The sequence below is a fragment of the Salvelinus fontinalis genome, chromosome 24, assembly GCF_029448725.1.
Source record: "Salvelinus fontinalis isolate EN_2023a chromosome 24, ASM2944872v1, whole genome shotgun sequence".
NCBI lineage: Eukaryota > Metazoa > Chordata > Actinopteri > Salmoniformes > Salmonidae > Salvelinus > Salvelinus fontinalis.
This window is the reverse complement of record NC_074688.1, coordinates 34,959,995-34,983,036: the sequence shown is the minus strand read 5'-3', so window position 1 is coordinate 34,983,036 and position 23,042 is coordinate 34,959,995. Positions and strand designations below refer to the sequence as shown.

General features: G+C 42.1%; 2 protein-coding genes across 3 annotated transcripts; both read left to right on the top strand.

The window, feature by feature from the left end:
- The first annotated feature begins 3 nt into the window (after positions 1-3).
- Positions 4-16,469, top strand: LOC129822354 (transcription factor HES-1-like). Of its 2 annotated transcripts, none has more exons than XM_055880575.1 (5): positions 4-813; positions 14,434-14,727; positions 14,867-14,962; positions 15,079-15,157; positions 15,727-16,469. In XM_055880575.1, exons 2-5 carry the CDS (start codon positions 14,665-14,667, stop codon positions 16,104-16,106), a joined length of 618 nt encoding a protein of 205 aa, XP_055736550.1. In that variant the 5' UTR covers positions 4-813; positions 14,434-14,664; the 3' UTR covers positions 16,107-16,469. The 2 variants fall into 2 exon arrangements, with proteins under 2 accessions (XP_055736550.1, XP_055736549.1); XM_055880574.1 differs by having other exon boundaries at positions 15,724-16,469.
- Positions 16,470-19,730: 3,261 nt separating this feature from the next.
- Positions 19,731-21,468, top strand: LOC129822351 (transcription cofactor HES-6-like). Its single transcript, XM_055880571.1, has 4 exons — positions 19,731-20,022; positions 20,140-20,226; positions 20,372-20,447; positions 20,576-21,468. Exons 1-4 carry the CDS (start codon positions 19,939-19,941, stop codon positions 21,037-21,039), a joined length of 711 nt encoding a protein of 236 aa, XP_055736546.1. The 5' UTR covers positions 19,731-19,938; the 3' UTR covers positions 21,040-21,468.
- The last annotated feature ends 1,574 nt before the right edge of the window (positions 21,469-23,042 follow it).

Here is a 23,042-nt window from a genome sequence, read left to right as displayed (position 1 = left end):
CACATGGGGCTCGCGAGTGTCCACAGGGAGGCACTCGTACACCAGGAAAAGAGTGCATGAATGATTCCACCAATGATGTATATAAATATGTGTATATCACAGGAGGGAGGACGGCTCATAATAATGTCGTGAAAGGCGCTAATGGAATGGCATCAAGCACATGGAAACCACATATTTGATACCATTCTACTCCAGCCATTACCACAAGCCTGTCTACAATTAAGGTGCCACCAACCTCCTGTGGTGTATACAGTACATACATCATTGGAATCCACACACACCTAAAGAGGGCTAAGGTGAATCCACACACCCTAGACAAAAAGTACGTTTGGGGAGCAATTCTGCGTGCATGCTTTTTCTCTTTATTCTTGACTTCCCTGTGAGGCACAACCTTATTAAGGCACTCCGGGAGACCAATGTGTACAGTTCTCCCAGAGTAAAGAGGCTACGCCTTATAAAGTTGTAATTAATGAAACAAGACCACTCTATTCTATTAGCTTTGGAGCCTTCCCAAAACCAAGACCGGCTAATCTGAGCAAAACAAACATCAGGATGGGATTTTATGTTTATTGAAAAATAGGATGAAAGAAAATGTAAATCCCTGACGTGTATGTCTGTGGCGCACATCTGTGTATGTGTGTGTGTGTGTTTTGGGATCTCTGGCTGGGGTGTGATGAAGATTTCAGTTCAGCATTTCTGAAGGCAGTCTCCACAGCAGAGCATCTTCCTCAGACATCTGATAAACCTGTGAGGGAGACAGTAACCACTGACATGAATGGAACAATATGGACACTACTGCAACACTTCAAAACTGTGAGTCACACAGTCCTTTACTATCTCCTTTTATGTGTCCATCTGTCTGTTAGCTTTTCCCTCTCTCCACTATTCATGTTCTCCTGTCTACTTTAAACTCACCTCTTCTTGATGGTCTTGTGACATTTCTTGCCCTCCTCTGTCTCATTCTCCTGTTCATTCTTCTCTTTCACTTCTTCCTTCTCTTGCTTTACTTGGAAGCTTTCCTCATCAGGCAGTATGCGAATCTCCTCTACCTCATCATAATCAATCTCATCAGGCAGGATGATAATCTCCTCTACCTCATCATAATCAATCTCATCAGGCAGAATGATAATCTCCTCTACCTCATCATAATCAATCTCATCAGGTAGGATGATAATCTCCTCTACCTCATAATCAATCTCATCAGGCAGGATGATAATCTCCTCTACCTCATCATAATCAATCTCATCAGGCAGAATGATAATCTCCTCTACCTCATAATCAATCTCATCAGGCAGTATGCGAATCTCCTCTACCTCATCATAATCAATCTCATCAGGCAGAATGATAATCTCCTCTACCTCATAATCAATCTCATCAGGCAGGATGATAATCTCCTCTACCTCATAATCAATCTCATCAGGCAGGATGACAATATCCTCTACCTCATCATAATCAATCTCATCAGGCAGTATGACAATCTCCTCTGCCTCCTCAAAATCAATCTCATCAGGCAGTATGACAATCTCCTCTACCTCATCATAATCCACCTCATTGGTTTCTCCTGTATGATCTCCATTAGTGTCCAGAGTGAGAAACATAATACATTTCAACATCTATCCAGCGCAGCTATAATCTGACAGATCTACACTAGCTTTCCTCTATGTGACACCATGTGTGTGGATCTGACTGACAGAGAGAGAGGGAGCCTGGTTCTTATCAGTCTTCTTACCAGTACAGGGGTTCCAGCCCTGTCAGAGTTGCCTGTCTGTCCTCCCTCAGTCTGGGTGGAGATGGGTGGTCTATGGCCATGCCAGGGTCGGCAGTGGAACCTTCAGTGGAGGCAGGCGGCGGGGAAGAGGGAGGGGTGGAGCGGCGGTAGTTTGGAGGTTAGAAGGAGGGATGCGAATGGGGAGGAAGAGGGGAGAGTGGTCTGGAGGGTAGCGTTCAGTGGAGAAGTGGTCAGTGGTCATAGAGACAGAGGTCAAGGAGGTCATAGTCACTGGAGCAGGTGACCTGTAGTTCTGACTCTTGATGGGAAGATTAGCGGTACAAGATTAGTTAACATGATTAATCACAAGATCACAGTGACAAGATACAGACCACTGGGCACAGACATCAATTCAACATCTATTCCACGTTGGTTTAACGTCATTTCATTGAAATTACATGGAAACAATGTTGATTCAACCCGTATTTGCCCAGTAGGAATATGTGTATCATAACCTTACAAGTCTCACATACTGGGAGAATATTGTAGCTGCAGTAATAAATCAGTAATTCATATATAGTATGTCTGTTCTGTATAAATACTGTATGAATCCAGTAAACAATCTACCACTGATTCAAGAGTAGTGAAGTCATTCTGCATGAGAGAGGAGACAGAGGTGCAGGGCTATGGCTAAACCTACCAGCTCTCACAGTCTCACATCAGAATTACGTTCATCCATTTTTCTCAAACTTCAAATTTCTAACTTGTTCCAAACGTCAAATTTCTAAGTGTTTAAGGTTAAGTTTAGGCATTAAGTCTGAATTTTGAAGGTTAGATATTAACTCAGAATGGTTGAGGTAAGGGTTAAGGTTTGGGATAGCCTTAAAACAAAATATCAAAATCAGCTTTCTATCGCTGGATTTGAACTTGCAACCTTTGGAATCAGATGCTTACACCTATCTGCCATGCCGTCCACAATGCTGTAGCAAAATCGAAACCTACTTGACAGTAACAGTGCTCACTGTTGCCCCCTAGTGGCTGGTTTTCACCATCTCCTGATGTCCTTAGACATGGATGACGTCAAATACTGACTTGTACAATGGGTGACCCGGCTGGGCTAAACATAACATGCACAATGCATTTATATAAAAACCCAATCCAAAATACCAGGGCAATACTGATGGCTATTATAGTGCACAATGTGAGTTGTAAAGAAACCTGAATGCTATTTCTTCACTCCCTGTTTCCACCATTTTACCAGCTGACTTACAGCATGCTGTGGTGTTCTTACCTCAACTTCCCCAGCGGCTATTTCCTGTACTCTGTACAGCATGGGTTCGATGCCCTCCTCCAGCTCTCTCCAGTCGTTTCTGAAAGAGCCCACGACTAACTCCTGCTGGAGCTTCCAAGCATCCAATATCATCTGGTCTTGCTTGATCTGCTTTCTGACCATGTGACACATGTCAATGTCTTGGACGTTCTCAAAACCCTCAAACACATTATTGGACTTTTTCCATGAACTCTGCAACGGTTTTCCTTGTCAATTTTCACTGACTTTGCACTTTGACCTATTTTACTCTCTTTCTCCTCTGCCACCTTCACTAGTTGGCTGGCTCCCATTCATTAGCTTCTTTACTTTCGGGTGTCTTGATCTTTTTCTGTCTATGCTTCCTGCAACTTCTAGCCCTAGCCTCATCAATCTCTCACTCTTCCCAAACCTCCTAACCATCCTTTCAAAATCGATCCTCTCCTCCAGCTTAGCTTCCTCTTCACTCTTGTTCAGCACCAGAACGCTGTCCAGGGTCTGGACTAGGTTTTTGATGACCTTCTCATGGTAGTAAGCCTTCTCATGGTAGTAAGCCTCCTCCTTTAAGTATCTCATGGTCCTCTCTCTGGCTTTAACCAACAGGGCCTTCTCTTTCTCATTCTCCTCACACAGGGGGACTGTCTGCATCATTTACACATTCACACACACACAAACACAACCTGTGTTTACCTTTGTCTCCTTCTACGACAGGGGTTGGCAACAGGCTGTTTAGTTTTTTGGTAAAAAAAAAGAAGACTAAAATCATCAGGAATTCAGCTAAAAATGAGTTTAATTCAGGGAATTTGTTCCCAAGTATTCCCACTAATAAAATAAGAGACATATGTGATCGTGTCTCAATGTAATAAATGTATGAAATTACTGTTATTTTCAAATACAATCTCTTTTGGGGTTTAGTTGTAGTCAGCTGTCAAGGCAAAGGGTTGCTACTTTGAAGAATTGCTTTTATGGTTACTACATGATTCCATATGTGTTATTTCATAGTTTTGATGTCTTCACTATTATTATACAATGTAGAAAATAGTAAAAATAAAGAAAAACTCTGGAATGAGTAGGTGTGTCCAAACTTTTGACTGGTACTGTATAAAAACAACATAAAGTACATTTAGAATGTACATTTAGAATCAAGGGAGGTAAAATACCAGTAGTGAGCTTGGTGCTAAATACATTTTAGAATGGGACTAGGACTATGAAAATACTGTCTGTAGAAGTGAGTTTTGCAGTCAGTTTTAAAAGTTCAGAGTGATGGAGCGGCTCTCAGATGGGCAGGGAGAGCATTCCATAGGCGAGGGGCAAGGCAGCAAGCAGAAGGCTCGGTCCCACTTAGTTCGTAGACATGTCTTGTGGACTTGAAGCAGTAGGGAGTGCCTAGAGCAGAGAGTGCGAGGTGGCCCGCTGATTGAGATGGTCACTGATGTATATGGGGTTTAATCCATCAAAGTCTTTAAATGCAAGCATGAGGATTCTGAAGTCGATCATGTAGTTAACCTGTAATTTTAGGCCTGTATGCGACGATATATTGCTCTTATTTACAATATAGGGATGACAGGGCCTGCAGTGCCCTTCCTCACTAGCGTCTGTCTGCGTCACTGGAGGGGGAAAGAAGGCCTAATAAATTCATTAGGCCCCAAATTGCATTCACAACAGATAGAAGACATTTGGTAATGAAAAAAATAAACAGCCTACTTAAATATTATGAGATGTTAAACTTGATATTTCTCTACAAACCCTTTGTTCAAATTTGCAACAAATAATACATTCACGTGCCTCGCTTTAAAATTTACCCTCTCTCCTGCCATCACAAATCAAGAAAGTAACCTAGAATTTAGTGTTCTGGAACTCTTGTAATGTTCTACTTGTTATTATGACACTCTTAAATATTTGTTATATTATGCACAGGTGCAGTGTCATCACATGGTTGAGTTTGGACCAATATAGACCCCTCAACACAGAGTGAAAACATTGTAGCAACATGCAACAAGGTATCACAGCTGACTCTGAAAGGCTAATGGACAAATGACGTAAGCCTAAATTCAAGTTTACTGGGTCTGCCCTAGATATTACAACATTAATTCATGTGTAGGCTATTTAGAAGCGTGTATTTATGGAATCAATAAAAAATATACCACATACAATAGGTACAGGAATTAAATATCTTTGGGGGTTCAATGCAGAAAATAGCACAATGAATAACTGATGTTATGCAGTCAGGGCGAGCCTTGGGTTGTGCGCTAAAGTGTCAAGAGATTTCAAGCACCGATTGAAAATGACTAGGCCCTTAAAACATATGGGACCAACAAGAAAATGTCTGTAAAGTAGCTAGCCTACATTTGTTACAACTTTAGGCATATATGCCAAGGTTAGGCTAGCCTATCAATTAAGACCAATTATTAGACTAAATTATAACTGGTTTAGCCCATTATTATTCCGTTAAAACAAGGGCTGTCTGTAAAACTAATATTTTGCAAAAGAGTCTAAAGTTTCAACATATACTTTAGGCTACTGAAGCAGGTTTAGGCCTACACACTGACTGCACCAAATCTTCCCGATTGTGCTGGGAATATTGCAACAATTAGGCTAATTTACTTGAAGGTTTTAGTGCAAATGCGATACTCCCCACACAACATTATGTTCATTGTTGGGCCTATGGAAAACAAGTGTAATCGCCAATTATTGCACATTGGTTAAATAAAATGTGCCTGGATCATGTTGGGGAAAACAAGATCCCAAAACCCCTGCCATCATTCCATCACCCTTCTTAAAAAGTTGAAGGACTACAGGCAGCAACACTGTAAAGGGGTTGTGGTGAATTTGACAGTAACTACAAGCAACAACACTGTAAAGGGGTCGCAGTGAATTTGACAGTAACTACAAGCAGCAACACTGTAAAGGGGTTGTGGTGAATTTGACAGTAACTACAAGCAACAACACTGTAAAGGGGTTGTGGTGAATTTGACAGTAACTACAAGCAACAACACTGTAAAGGGGTCGCAGTGAATTTGACAGTAACTACAAGCAGCAACACTGTAAAGGGGTCGCAGTGAATTTAACAGTAACTACAAGCAACAACACTGTAAAGGGGTTGTGGTGAATTTAACAGAAACTACAAGCAGCAACACTGTAAAGGGGTTGTGGTGAATTTAACAGTAACTACAAGCAACAACACTGTAAAGGGGTTGTGGTGAATTTAACAGTAACTACAAGCGACAACACTGTAAAGGGGTTGTGGTGAATTTGACAGTAACTACAAGCAACAACACTGTAAAGGGGTTGTGGTGAATTTAACAGTAACTACAAGCAACAACACTGTAAAGGGGTCGCAGTGAATTTGACAGTAACTACAAGCAACAACACTGTAAAGGGGTTGTGGTGAATTTGACAGTAACTACAAGCAACAACACTGTAAAGGGGTTGTGGTGAATTTGACAGTAACTACAAGCAACAACACTGTAAAGGGGTTGTGGTGAATTTGACAGTAACTACAAGCAACAACACTGTAAAGGGGTTGTGGTGAATTTAACAGTAACTACAAGCGACAACACTGTAAAGGGGTCGCAGTGAATTTGACAGTAACTACAAGCAACAACACTGTAAAAGGGTTGTGGTGAATTTAACAGTAACTACAAGCAACAACACTGTAAAGGGGTCGCAGTGAATTTAACAGTAACTACAAGCAGCAACACTCTAAAGGGGTTGTGGTGAATTTGACAGTAACTACAAGCAGCAACACTGTAAAGGGGTTGTGGTGAATTTGACAGTAACTACAAGCAGCAACACTGTAAAGGGGTTGTGGTGAATTTAACAGTAACTACAAGCAATAACACCGTAAAGGGGTCACAGTGAATTTGACAGTAACTACAAGCAACAACACTGTAAAGGGGTTGTGGTGAATTTAACAGTAACTACAAGCAACAACACTGTAAAGGGGTTGTGGTGAATTTGACAGTAACTACAAGCAACAACACTGTAAAGGGGTTGTGGTGAATTTAACAGTAACTACAAGCAACAACACTGTAAAGGGGTCGCAGTGAATTTAACAGTAACTACAAGCAACAACACTGTAAAGGGGTTGTGGTGAATTTAACAGTAACTACAAGCGACAACACTGTAAAGGGGTCGCAGTGAATTTGACAGTAACTACAAGCAGCAACACTGTAAAGGGGTTGTGGTGAATTTGACAGTAACTACAAGCAGCAACACTGTAAAGGGGTTGTGGTGAATTTAACAGTAACTACAAGCAATAACACCGTAAAGGGGTCACAGTGAATTTGACAGTAACTACAAGCAACAACACTGTAAAGGGGTCGCAGTGAATTTAACAGTAACTACAAGCAACAACACTGTAAAGGGGTCGCAGTGAATTTGACAGTAACTACAAGCAACAACACTGTAAAGGGGTCGCAGTGAATTTGACAGTAACTACAAGCAACAACACTGTAAAGGGGTCGCAGTGAATTTGACAGTAACTACAAGCAACAACACTGTAAAGGGGTCGCAGTGAATTTAACAGTAACTACAAGCAACAACACTCTAAAGGGGTTGTGGTGAATTTGACAGTAACTACAAGCAACAACACTGTAAAGGGGTTGTGGTGAATTTGACAGTAACTACAAGCAACAACACTGTAAAGGGGTCGCAGTGAATTTGACAGTAACTACAAGCAACAACACTGTAAAGGGGTCGCAGTGAATTTGACAGTAACTACAAGCAACAACACTGTAAAGGGGTCGCAGTGAATTTGACAGTAACTACAAGCAACAACACTGTAAAGGGGTCGCAGTGAATTTAACAGTAACTACAAGCAACAACACTCTAAAGGGGTTGTGGTGAATTTGACAGTAACTACAAGCAACAACACTGTAAAGGGGTTGTGGTGAATTTGACAGTAACTACAAGCAACAACACTGTAAAGGGGTCGCAGTGAATTTGACAGTAACTACAAGCAACAACACTGTAAAGGGGTCGCAGTGAATTTAACAGTAACTACAAGCAACAACACTGTAAAGGGGTTGTGGTGAATTTGACAGTAACTACAAGCAGCAACACTGTAAAGGGGTCGCAGTGAATTTGACAGTAACTACAAGCAACAACACTGTAAAGGGGTTGTGGTGAATTTAACAGTAACTACAAGCAACAACACTGTAAAGGGGTCGCAGTGAATTTGACAGTAACTACAAGCAACAACACTGTAAAAGGGTTGTGGTGAATTTGACAGTAACTACAAGCAACAACACTGTAAAGGGGTCGCAGTGAATTTAACAGTAACTACAAGCAACAACACTGTAAAGGGGTTGTGGTGAATTTAACAGTAACTACAAGCAACAACACTGTATAGGGGTCGCAGTGAATTTGACAGTAACTACAAGCAGCAACACTGTAAAAGGGTTGTGGTGAATTTAACAGTAACTACAAGCAACAACACTGTAAAAGGGTTGTGGTGAATTTAACAGTAACTACAAGCAACAACACTGTAAAAGGGTTGTGGTGAATTTGACAGTAACTACAAGCAGCAACACTGTAAAGGGGTCGCAGTGAATTTGACAGTAACTACAAGCAACAACACTGTAAAGGGGTCGCAGTGAATTTAACAGTAACTACAAGCAACAACACTGTAAAGGGGTCGCAGTGAATTTGACAGTAACTACAAGCAACAACACTGTAAAGGGGTCGCAGTGAATTTGACAGTAACTACAAGCAACAACACTGTAAAGGGGTCGCAGTGAATTTGACAGTAACTACAAGCAACAACACTGTAAAGGGGTCGCAGTGAATTTGACAGTAACTACAAGCAACAACACTGTAAAGGGGTCGCAGTGAATTTAACAGTAACTACAAGCAACAACACTGTAAAGGGGTTGTGGTGAATTTAACAGTAACTACAAGCAACAACACTGTATAGGGGTCGCAGTGAATTTGACAGTAACTACAAGCAGCAACACTGTAAAAGGGTTGTGGTGAATTTAACAGTAACTACAAGCAACAACACTGTAAAAGGGTTGTGGTGAATTTAACAGTAACTACAAGCAACAACACTGTAAAAGGGTTGTGGTGAATTTGACAGTAACTACAAGCAGCAACACTGTAAAGGGGTCGCAGTGAATTTGACAGTAACTACAAGCAACAACACTGTAAAGGGGTTGTGGTGAATTTAACAGTAACTACAAGCAACAACACTGTAAAGGGGTCGCAGTGAATTTGACAGTAACTACAAGCAACAACACTGTAAAGGGGTCGCAGTGAATTTAACAGTAACTACAAGCAACAACACTGTAAAGGGGTCGCAGTGAATTTGACAGTAACTACAAGCAACAACACTGTAAAGGGGTCGCAGTGAATTTGACAGTAACTACAAGCAACAACACTGTAAAGGGGTCGCAGTGAATTTGACAGTAACTACAAGCAACAACACTGTAAAGGGGTCGCAGTGAATTTGACAGTAACTACAAGCAACAACACTGTAAAGGGGTCGCAGTGAATTTAACAGTAACTACAAGCAACAACACTCTAAAGGGGTTGTGGTGAATTTGACAGTAACTACAAGCAACAACACTGTAAAGGGGTTGTGGTGAATTTGACAGTAACTACAAGCAACAACACTGTAAAGGGGTCGCAGTGAATTTGACAGTAACTACAAGCAACAACACTGTAAAGGGGTCGCAGTGAATTTAACAGTAACTACAAGCAACAACACTGTAAAGGGGTTGTGGTGAATTTGACAGTAACTACAAGCAGCAACACTGTAAAGGGGTCGCAGTGAATTTGACAGTAACTACAAGCAACAACACTGTAAAGGGGTTGTGGTGAATTTAACAGTAACTACAAGCAACAACACTGTAAAGGGGTCGCAGTGAATTTGACAGTAACTACAAGCAACAACACTGTAAAAGGGTTGTGGTGAATTTGACAGTAACTACAAGCAACAACACTGTAAAGGGGTCGCAGTGAATTTAACAGTAACTACAAGCAACAACACTGTAAAGGGGTTGTGGTGAATTTAACAGTAACTACAAGCAACAACACTGTATAGGGGTCGCAGTGAATTTGACAGTAACTACAAGCAGCAACACTGTAAAAGGGTTGTGGTGAATTTAACAGTAACTACAAGCAACAACACTGTAAAAGGGTTGTGGTGAATTTAACAGTAACTACAAGCAACAACACTGTAAAAGGGTTGTGGTGAATTTGACAGTAACTACAAGCAGCAACACTGTAAAGGGGTCGCAGTGAATTTGACAGTAACTACAAGCAACAACACTGTAAAGGGGTTGTGGTGAATTTAACAGTAACTACAAGCAACAACACTGTAAAGGGGTCGCAGTGAATTTGACAGTAACTACAAGCAACAACACTGTAAAGGGGTCGCAGTGAATTTAACAGTAACTACAAGCAACAACACTGTAAAGGGGTCGCAGTGAATTTGACAGTAACTACAAGCAACAACACTGTAAAGGGGTCGCAGTGAATTTGACAGTAACTACAGGCAGCAAAGAGGAAAGTAGCTTAAGTTACTGTATTTCATATTGCAGTACACCTGCTGAAATCTAAATGCAGTATCAAAGCAAGTACTGTGTAATGACACACAGTACAATACCGTAGAATTGACTGTATTATACTTGTTTAAAAAAGTACATGCTACCGCTATCTTAATGAATGAATTAATGAATTAATGGCTGGCTGGATGGATGAATGAAATTCATGGAGGGATTTTGGGTTTCTAAGTCACAGCATTTTACTGTAATTACATGGAATTGGTCCAAGCAGGTCATCCGCTAGATAATGTGTTTACACATTACAGCATATATATGAATATTTGGTGTTTCACTTCCATGAGGCCTTAACAAAGGCTTCCAAACTGGCAGCAACTACAGGTCAAAACAGACCAAAAAAACATGGCAAAATGCTCAATCATCAAAGGTTTAAGGCTTGCTGCTACTCCAATCTGTCCCCTATACATGTTTAAATGATGGGGCACTACTACCATATACCGGTGAAATTGGTAGGACTAAAGCACTCTCACAAACAGGTGCAAAAAAAGATAGCCTTTTACAAGGCACCCTCAAAGTATGTTAATGAGCCAACATACCATGCACCCACTGGAGGGCCAAAAGTTGTTAGCACTCCAAAAATAATGTGGGATGGAATTACAGTATGCAGTAAAACGTTTCACAGTATTCTACTGTTGATTATACCCAAAATTACCTAGAAGTGTAATAACAGCACAATAATGCATCACTAATGTTTAAAAAACATGTCTCACATCATGAAGAGGTATATTTACTTTTCGAAGGATATATTGTTTTTGTTTCAATTAATAGATATGCAGGTTTTCGAGAAAATAGTGACAAATAAATATGGAAAATAGATAATTTAATTGGAAGGATGGGTGGAGGGAGGGATGGAGAACAATTTGGCCAGTATTAAAGGCTACTACAATACGTAAAAAAATAGCAAAATGTCGCTGATGTAGCAGACAGTGTACCTCTACAGTATATGCATTCCCAATTCGCATTTCACAAAATCTGATGTTACAAGTGTGAAGCGCCTCAGATACAGTATATGCGTCTAGATCCGGAATAAGTCACCTAAAAAAGCGGATGTAGACCACCAGCACACTGGCCCAACAGGAATGATTGTGCTCCTCATAATTTAGCAGCCAAGACGAGTGGGCCACTGGGCCGCTTAGGGTGTGTGAGCCTGGGAGCTATTGTGGCATTGTCATTCCCACGCTAATTCTGATCATGGGGACGCGTGACCAGATGGTAAGGAGAGAGGGTGTGAAAGGGCGCAAGTACCTCTTCACAAGTTGGCCTTTTAATTCGGTCTCTCCGATAGTTTCTCCCCCTTGCTGCCTCAACGATTTTGCCGGATTCATTGATTTTTGGCCGTTCTGTGCCACGAACCATAACAAGATGGAACTTTCTAGAAGTTCCCATTATAGAGCCCCCGCAAAAATGTCACAACTCGAAATTGACACTCCAACATTGAATAGACTAATGTAGGTTAGGATAGGCTATTGGATCAATTAGGTAGGCCTATATAAAAATTTGACCCACTAAAATCTAATTGCCTTGTTAGGCTATATAGTCCTGTGCATGTAGCAAGTTTTTCTTTTGGTAAGACGTTGCTGCTCTCTGGAAGAGAACGCATGCTCCGCGACTGTGGGGTCTTTATGTGTGTCCCTCTGAAGGACGTTTCCTAGTGATAAGCGACAGGCGGCTGACTGTGGGTCGCGTGGCCAGATGTCCCATTGCGCTTTGTACGGTTATAGGCCTCCCCAAAAGTGGCCCAAGTTTTCTGGAGTTTCAAAAGAAACCCCACCACTCACTGTATTCATCAGCCACAGCCTCTTCAGAAGGCCACCCATTGTGGGCATATAGATTGGATTTGTGGTTTAGAAAATGGACTCAAATCGGTACACTCATTCAAAGCTTCGCTGATGCATACTTGTCCGCCTGTCGCCTGTCATTACCAGCTACCTACTGAAGGTTAGTTCATCATTAAGGCTCTGAGGATCACACTCCTTTTAGCCTACAGTAATCCTTCCAATCAATAACAACAATATCATCCAAAGTCTATGCAAAAATGAGTTAACCTGTTTGGACATCTCTTGTATTGTTAATAGGCTACTATTCAGGGTTTGGGTCAATTCGAATTGATGGCAGTCATTCAGACCATTGGAAGTAAACTGAAATTTCAATTCAATTATTGAAAATGTCCTATTTATTTTCAATGGCATCTCAATAAACTGAAAAGCAGAAGCTATTAATTTTCCAAAGTTTTTAAATTGTATTATAAATTCTAATTACGTATTGAATTGACTGCCTTCAATTCGAATTGACCACATTAGGCTACACTGTTTCATGTTTGCAAATTCAACAAGTGTTATATTAATACCTGTTGCATTCACAAATAGGCCCATATGTTAGTCTCATGCATAACAATGTGATATCAAAATGTATTGCATGAATAACCAATAAAAGTGGTCAAGGACCACACATAGGCTATTGCTCATACTGACGCTTTATTGTGATGATCACACACCTGCCCGAAAACCAGGGGTCAGGGCGCACCTGCCTTAACTTCCCATTAGTCACCTCCTGCTCCGGGACTCACTGAGAGAGAGCCTTCTCCCGGGCTGGACCGTCCACTTCTCCCTCCACAGGGTTATTACTCTCTTCATGGTGATTAGGTTCGGCTGAATACCGCCCATTGTTCGGCGGAGTTTCCCACGTTCCAGCATTCGTCTGACAGTCGCGTGGCTCAAGTCAAACACAGAGCCCCCGCCATGAATCCCTTACGCCAAGGGCCAGCGCGCGGGTGTGACATCTGTCTGCGTGGTCACTCTGACATCTGCTCTCCCTGACTCAATGAGTTAGAAAAAGTTGACAATATATGTTTAGGGTACAGTTTGAAAACGCTTCCTCTATCTGGCTTAGGCTAACAAAAGTTGTACATAAAAAAAAGAAGTCTTGATTAATAATAAGCCATGATCAATATCCGAAAGGATATTGAAGTCATTTGTCCTTGTCGATATTAGACAACCCAAAGAGCATCGGAATTCATGTGGAAATAGGCCTATTTACCCCCACCCATATCCCCCAAAACCATAGGTGAAGGGATTTCATTTTTATTTCAACGAAATTCAGAACATAAAACACTTGTAATCGATGTATTGAATTTGAATCAATGAATTAGAATGAAACCTGACCACCTGTTGATAATTCGTTGAGTAGCCTAGACCTACTGAATTACTAAACCAGTGCAGAGTTGAAAATAGTTTGAAATAAGCTTCTTTAACTTTGAGTGTATTTGCCAATAGGTTTTCCAGTCATGAACATACAGTATATATCCCTTGCCATTGCGCGAACATAATTTAGGCTATATCTCAGGAGAAACATAGGCTACATTCAATTTAAAATATGAACACTTTTCGTTATACTGTAGGCTTGTAGCTTAAATTCTCAGAGCAATTAGTTTAGTCCTACTCTTCACTCAGGATTTAATCACTAGTTTCTCAGCATCAACACTTCCCTGAGCACTTGTTAGTATCGACAACGATACAGACTGATAACAATGACCACAGGGCCACTAGGCGTTGTGTGTATTTTTTTCTGTGTGAAACTTCAGGGGATAGGTTTCGCCTTTTCTCGGGTAGGCCTAATGCTTTCCCAGCTCATTGGCATGAATGGCCGAGGGGGTCCCTGGTGTAACCACGGTAATTACACACTCTTGTTCGGCCCTGGGAATGACAATCCTGAGGGGACCCGTGTGCTTTGCTTCGAGAGAGAGAGAGAGATAGAGGAGGGAGCAGAGGGGGGAGCGGAGGGGGGGGGGGGGGGGGGGGTCGATGGAGGGTGCATGGTTTCAGGCTGGACATCTGTCGCTTGTGTTTTTTTTGCAGGGCTGGTACCTCGGCTATTGAAAAGAAGCAGTGACCTGTCATCCCTGACTGATGGGAGCGACACCGTGTGTGGGAAAATACCTCAGCCAAAGAGATCGAGCATTCACATGCTAATTCTTCCCTATAAATAAGAGGGGTGCGCCGCGCGGAGGGCCTTACAGACAGATCCTTGACTCAGCCGGGAGAGGAGAGCTATACTCTATATACAACTATACCGAGCGTAAAGGAGAGATGACAACCAGCGCCATGGCGCACAACGTGGGGAGACACTCGAGTGCCAAGGAGGAGAGAAAGGTATTGCCTTTGTCCCCGTCGATAGATAAACTTAAACATCAACATGTGTCTTTCTTCGGAGATGCTCACGCTTAGTGATTATCTGGTCCAGTGTGTGTCTGTATCTGGTCGCCATTAACCCATCGCTTTCCATCTCTAGTTGCGCAAGCCGCTCATTGAGAGGAAAAGACGGGAGAGGATTAATAACTGCTTGGATCAACTGAAAGAAACCGTGGTCGGGGCGTTCAGTCTTGACGTGAGTAGGCCTATATACACACTGTATTTTACTTGTTAGAAATGCTCAATTAAATGGAGTGTGAAAGACGCAATGTAAGTTATTTATTGACACTAACTTTAAATTTTCCCCAACAGCAATCGAAACTTGAAAAGGCGGACATTCTAGAGATGACAGTGAAACACCTGCAGAATGTTCAGACACATAGATTCAGTGGTAAGTGTCCAATAAAGTGACCTGACGGAAGAAACATACAAGTGAGTTTTCAAAGTTGTGCCTGCATGCAATACTCTATGAAAGCAGTTGGGGGCCTAGTCGGCACGTTAGAAAGTAGTTACGGAGACTGGTGGGAGTATTTTCATCAGTGATTGAATAACAGTCCTATGTTGCCTAATAAGAATAATACTTTTTGAGTATTAGTACTCATAGTTGTATGATTTAATTGTGGTTTTCTCCATATTTTCTCTTGGTTTCAACATAAAACAATTGATTAGTCAATGTTTCTTAATCCTGGTCATGGGGACCCAAAGGGTTTTAGTTTTTCCCCAGCACTACACACATGATTCCACTAATCAACTCATCATTTAAACATTTGATTAGTGGAATCATGCGTGTAGTGTTAAGGCAAAAACAAAAATGTGCTCCCCTTTCAGGATTAAGAAAGGCATTATGCATTATACAAATGTATTTTGGTGAACAGGCCAGTGTGGGTGCAATACATCCTGCCACCAACAGATTGTGCTATGACCCATGTTTGACCCAGTGTCTCCTCCCCTCCACAGCAGACCCCACCTTAGGCCTGGAAGCACAGCAGAAGTACAGCACAGGCTACATCCAGTGCATGCACGAGGTCCACAACATGCTGCTCAGCTGCGAGTGGATGGACAAAACATTGGGCTCCCGCCTGCTCAACCACCTGCTAAAATCCCTGCCCCGCTCCAGTGAAGAGCACCCCTCTCAGGCCAACCCCAACCTCAGGCCTGATGCCCACCCACCCAGCCAGGGGCCTGGAGCCCCCACTACACCCCTCAGAGGGGACCCCAGGTCTGGGAGGCAGGGCCAGATGGAGGGGCCACTGTGCCATGTGGTGGGGCTCCAGGACAAGCCCCTGCTCCTGCCCGGGAGCCCCCACCTGGGCATGCTGGAGATGTGGAGGCCCTGGTAAACTAAACCAGCCCTCTGGGTGTGTGCTGGATCCCTATGTTAGACCCTCCTCTGTTATGTATCTTATAGATATGCTACTCAGAAGACATTGTTTTGGATTGTGGGGCGGTTGCGTTTCTGATCTAGGTGTGGTATATAAACAGACCTTTCAGTACTTCCTCTCCGAAGTCTACTTTCCGTAGCCTGCATTGTAGAAGGCTCTTATTAATCTTTTTCTTGTATTTATTGTATTAACATCTTTATTTATTAAATAATAAGATAAAACATTTAGCTTCTTAGCTCTAGTCACAAATAGCTTTTGTACTGCTCCCTTCTTTGTATATTATTAACCAATATTAATAAAAATGTGTATGGAATTTCTGTAGATGTTATCAATTTTATTTGTACACCTATGCTCGCGCACACACACAAAAACACAGACACTTTCTCTCTCTCTTAAATAGAAATATGTTTTGATCCTATCAACATGATGAGATAAACCCATGTTAAAAGAAATGAATGATGCTGAGGCCTACAGCCACTACAGTATTATTGTGCATTTATAAACTATTAAAAACGGTTACAAACGTTCATTTTATTTCATATTGTACTCTTGCTTGCAATCTGAACGAATATAAGCAAATGGTTTCAGTAATATTAAAGAAATTACCTAGTCCAGTAGGACAGAACTGCCAAAATAAAGGAAACACTTGAGTAAATGAGGGATACAAAGTATATTGAAAGCAGATGCTTCCACACAGGTGTGGTTCCTGAGTTAATTACGCAATTAACATCCCATCATGCTTAGGGTCATGTATAAAAATGTCCAGTTGCCTATTATTTTAGCTACCATGGCTAGAAGAGATCTCACCTATTATTTTAGCTACCATGGCTAGAAGAGATCTCAGTGACTTTGAAGAAGGGGTCTCAAAGGAGCATAGCAGGTTTAACGTGTGTGTGTCAGTCACCAGAGCTCAACCCAATTTATGGGAGATTCTAGAGCAGCACCCGAGACAGTGTTTTCCACCACCATCAACAAAATTACGAAATGTATCGTTGAATAATGGTGTTGCATGCCTCGAATAGAGTTCCAAACACTTGTATAATCTATGTCAAGGCACATTGAATCTGTTCTGGCGGATCGTGTTGGCCCAACGCCATAATAAGACACTATGTTGGTGTTTCCTTTATTTTGGCAGTTACCTGTATGTGGTGAGGAAATTAGGTCGGTGGTTTCTAGCCTGTGTTTACACCTGCAGCCCAATTTTGAACTTTTTTTTCCAATAATTGCTCTTCTGAACAATCACGTCAGATCTTTTTCAGAAGTGATCTGATTGGTCAGAAGACCAATTAGTGAAAAATATCAGAATTGTGCGGTGGTTAGATGACAGGGGATATGACGTTGGTTGATCGCTGGCAATATTTGTGTACTCCCTACTGGACTTGAAGTAGAAGGAAACACGTTTATAATTATTTTCAAGTACAGTATAGGCAAACCATTATTTGTTTACAATTAAAAACATGTTTTTATAAATGTAATTTTTATTTAACTAGGCAAGTCAGTTAAGAACAAATTCTTATTTACAATGACGGAATACCCCGCCAAACCCGGACGATGCTGTGCCAATTGTGCACCGCCCTATTGGACTCCCAATCACGGCCGGATGTGATGCAGCCTGGATTCGAACCAGGTACTGCAGTAACGCCTCTTGCACTGAGATACAGTGCCTTAGACCGCTGCGCCACTCATTCAATTGTGAATTAAAAAAATCCTGACAAATGAACCTTATCCACAGGCATTTTTTTTAATTATTATTGAATTCGAAAATTGAAAACGTTGCTGTAATAAATGGTCCCTCTCCTCCTGACTATAAACCCATAATAATTGGCCACAGAGCTAATGAAGCCGCCGGGTGGTGGCAGAGAAGGGAGGGAAGCGAGAAGATGGAGAGGGGCGCCCGGTCCCTCTGCGGGTTCTCGAACAAAAGCGGACCGAGACAGCTGCTCTCTCCCCAGTCCAGACCATTAAGAGGAGATCTGGAGCGGAGCGTGGGGTGGCGAGGTGCCAAACCCCTCCACTTCAAAGCCTTTGGACACGGCGTTCATTTAGGTTGTAGATATTTTACTGATGCCTAATTGCTGTAGCGAAAATCTTGTGCATAAAACTCACTCGTAATGGTATCATGTTGTTTACCTGGAGAATTTAGTGACATGACACATTTTGGTGCTGGTTTAGATAGACACAAATGCGCTATTGTGTATTGGTAATTTGCATGACAATGCGCTGTATACATACACAATACATGCAACGAGCCCAGAAGGTTGAACATTTCTATCAGACGTAAACAAATAGACAATTGTGCATAAAAGAATAGTGCACACACCCACAACGAAATTGGGCTAATGGATATAAGTCCATTTCTAGACATAACATAGGCTGTTTTTACATAGGCAGCCCAATTCTGATCGTTTTACACTCGTACGTCTTTTGGCCAACCAGATCAGCTCTTTTGCCAATAATGGTGCAAAAGATCAGAATTGGGCTGACTCTGTAAACTCAACCATAATAACCCAATGTTCTTGAACATAAGCCTGTAGTGATTTTGTTAACTGTAAGGGATGAGCAAATACAAACATGCATGAACTCTAAAGATTAACATTTAAAACTAGGGTCTACATAGTCTTTTTTTGGGGTACTTATTTCTTCTGTGCGTTTTAAGGGAAGGGGGCATCTGAGAGTGCAGTTGCACCCAAACCAGAAGTCACCAAAGAAGTGAGAGAACAAATGAGGGGCAGGCTAACACCTGTCGCTTTCTTTGGGGAAGGGCCTTTAATTCCCAGTCTGATTCAGTTTAGGCCAAGGGGCCTCCGCCAGCAGCTGCCAACTGAAGGCATCGCGTTACATCGGAGAACCCGCACTGGGGAAATCTTCTGAGCCTTGCACAGGGACATACGAAAAATGGTACTGGGTAGGGCAAGAAAATAAAGAGAAAAAAATGACCGAGTCTTGAGATAATCAGCAGATTGTCAGGATTTGTATTGAAAAACATATTACAAATTCTCCACGTCCAAAGCTATGTGCCACTAAAATGTCATTATTATTATTTTTTGACACATCTGCATAATATCTCTCTGTGTTATGCCATAAATAGTCCTATTGGACTACCTGGTGAAATACATTGGACACATTGGCACTTTGATGACCCACTGAATGGGTATATAATTTGTGATAGCAGCCTACACCCCATCCTATTTCCTTTCACAGAATGTAGCCTATACTGTGCAGTTATGGAGGACACAAACAGATGACAAGATGGAAGATGTCAAAAGCTGTCTAATAAACATGTTATAAGTTACATACGTTGTTATTACCATGCAATGAACTTGTAGGCTACTTTTTTTTCTCCAAAATTGTCATTATTTCTTAAACACTAGCCTAAGTGAATAGCCTACGGTTGATCAACAACAACAAAAAACACTGTCGCCGGATACGCAACCCAAAAGCTAACTTGTTACCACTACTGATTCTCACCGCGCAGAAAGGGCTGGAGGAAGACAAAGGAGAGGGCTCTGATTGGCTCTCGCGGTGTGTGCTCTGTTGTCCCCTGGCTAGTGCAGACAAACCACACATTCATATGCAAATGAGTCCTTATAAATACCTACAACAGCTCTATAGTGCCAGCAGTACGTCTCGCGAAGATTGTACAATAATCACAGGGCGTCTCGCCTGTCGTGTATACATTTTATCTGACCGGTTCCGTTTGCCAGCTGGTCTCTTTCACGAATCGGGAAAATAGCAGTGGAATACAAACTGGGATCTCAGACTGACTGCACGGCTCGGGCTCAAAACCAACATGGCCCCCTCGGCTCTGCACATCAAGAACGGATTTGGCATGGATGAGGAAGACTACTACGGGATTAATAAAGGGGATAGAAAGGTAAGGGGCATCTGTCGCTGTTGTGTCGCGGATCCCTTTCTATAGAGTAGCCTACCCTAGTAATGCAGTTATTACATTGGTACAACGTACTAACTGGCCTATATGTCATTGTTACAGGCGAGAAAACCTTTGGTGGAGAAGAAGAGGCGTGCTCGTATCAATGAGAGTTTGCAGGAGCTCCGGACCTTGCTCGCTGACACCGACGTGAGTTTGGCGCACCTACCCCGCTATAGACTCACCTGGCGCGGCTGCGCTAATTGGCTTGAGCGTAGCTTCTGCAATAATACCCGTCATACAATAGAAGCGAATTAAATCTAATATTTTTCACTTCGTCTTCCCTCGGTTTCAGTCAAAGGTGGAGAATGCAGAGGTCCTGGAGATGACGGTGAAAAAAGTGGAGCACATTCTCAAGGATCGTCCCCAAGGTAAGCAGTGAGCAATGGTACAGACTATTGACCCTTTCCTCCACTCATATCAGGTGCGGCTTAACATATAACGCCCACTGTGGGAGTGCAATTGAATTTAAGTAGGCCTAATTGAATTTCTTCCTCAGAGACTGACATCATGAACCGGGAGGCCAGCGAGAGGTTTGCAGCAGGCTACATCCAGTGTATGCATGAGGTCCATATGTTTGTGTCCAACTGTCCCGGGATAGACGCGACGGTGGCGGCCGAGCTACTGAACCACCTGCTGGAGTGTATGCCCTTGAACGAGGACCACTTCCAGGACATGGTTATGGATATAATATCGGACACTTCCAGCAACAACGGCAGCACTTGGCCAGCCGGCGAGGCAGTGAACGTGGCCCTAGCCTCACCCGGATGCAGAAGTATAGCCAGCGGCTCTTCCTCGGCCCTCTCCCCCGCCGCCTCCAACACCTCCAGTGAGGACCTGTGCTCTGACCAGTACGAGACAGACAGCGAGCACAACCAGCGCGCTACCGACGGACTGGAGAACCAAGAAGCCCAGAACATGCCCACTATCACCTACTCCAAATCCATGTGGAGGCCCTGGTAGTGGCCCGTACTGGTCAACTGTCTGCCTTTGGGATTTAATAGAATAGTTTGGAGTCTACCTGGCCCCAGACTGTGACATCGTCTGTTACCTGGAAAGCGCATGTCGCCGGAAATTCACTTCCTGCTATTGCGCAATTGAGAACTGCTCATATTTGTTTTTGTAAATATCTCATTATGTATAGAGGATTTGCATAATAAAAAGCTCTTTTGGAGACCGAAATACTTCGGCAATGCCTCAAATAGGCTATAAATCTTTTTTTCCAGTGAAGAAAAAAGGCCCTTGGGCGTGTAACCTATAGTTTATTCGCCATTTAACCTTCAAGAGAAACGCTTATATTTCCCCCCAACCACTTGACGCTTTAACAATGTGTAGAATGTTTTGTCCTAAGAAAATGTCAATGTGATTAATAAAATAATTTAATGAAAATTACTTATCTTCTTGTATAAATTGTGCTTGTTTTTGTTTACACCATCTTACAGAACGACTCAAAGTAAACCAGTTAAAAGGCATTTCAGGCTAGAATGACTTGACGTCTGTTTGCATAACATTTTAAACGATTGGCAGAGTACCTAATATCACATGGCAATTGAATCGCCCAATTGACAAACATTAAAGCAATTAAGAGGAACTGCAGCCTGAAACATAAACTAACAACACTTACTCTTGCTAGTCAGGTTATTATCCAATTGCTAAAAACGAATTGAAACAAAATGATAAGCCTATGAAAAGAGGCCGGTGCCACACTCCCATAATCAAAATCCCGTGTTTGAGGCATTTTATTCATTCATTATTTTTGAAGCACATGGAAACAGCCCATAAATAATGCAAAGTCAATCTTGAAAGATACATTTGTGATAGGCCTGTAATTTATAACATGTAATAAAACATGATCGAGCGATTCCATTATCATCATATTTCAGTCGAATAAATGATAAGGCCTGTGTCGCGTCCAGTTCAGCCACGTTCAATTTTTAAAATATCTCCCCCACAGGCGTCCTCTCCTAGAGTACAAAGGCGCGCTTCGCGTCCTGTGCGCACATGAAAGGTTCCGCTAGTGCAGTGGATAGCAACGCCAATACCTGGTTAAAGTCGCACCTCTGATGTCCCTGCCACACCAAGTGGCACTGGTAACACGTCAGGTACATTGGTTGCCATATTCTACAGAGCAACGTTAGATCCTGTCCACGGTCGGTTGTATAAACCGGCACCACCACTACAGTTCCTTGACATAATTTTAAAAGGCACATTGCTGTACAATTCTAATCACCATAAATCCAAAACTTGACTTGAAATAACGTGTGCCCAAAGTAGCCTAGAAAGTGCTGCGCGCTTCCATTTCCAATGCCTCCTATTGAATATTAACGCTAAACCATAATAATTGCGCGCCCCTTTCAAAAGCCATTAGCCTACTTTGCCCTTTGACTATGAAACCGCAATTTGGTTACCTGCATATAGACTACCGATACGAAAATGACAGGCCTGCCTATAGGCTAGATAGACTAGGCTATCATGCATAGCTCACCGTGGAAGATGAACACAAATTCAACATCCTTTGCTCATCGATTTGCTTAGACAGACATGTTTCAATCACAAGTACAATAAACCGACTGTGCACTAATGAGTGCCACCAATAAACATTTAACATTACATTTAAGTCATTTAGCAGACTCTCTTATCCAGAGCGACTTACAAATTGGTGCATTCACCTTATGACATCCAGTGGAACAGCCACTTTACAATAGTGCATCTAAATCTTTTAAGGGGGGGGGGGGGGTCAGAGGGATTACTTTATCCATAAAGAAGATAAAAGCACTGGAAAAACCATTGATGGGTGGCTGGGTGATTTTGCAACAACGGGCACTTTTGTCATTTCTTACATAAAAGAAAAACGTTCACTGAAAATTACATTCATTACGGATGTTAATTTCTTGTCAAATCCACATTAATAGATTTACAGACTGTTGTCAGCTTTTGATGAAGGAATGGCTGACAAGTCGGATTAG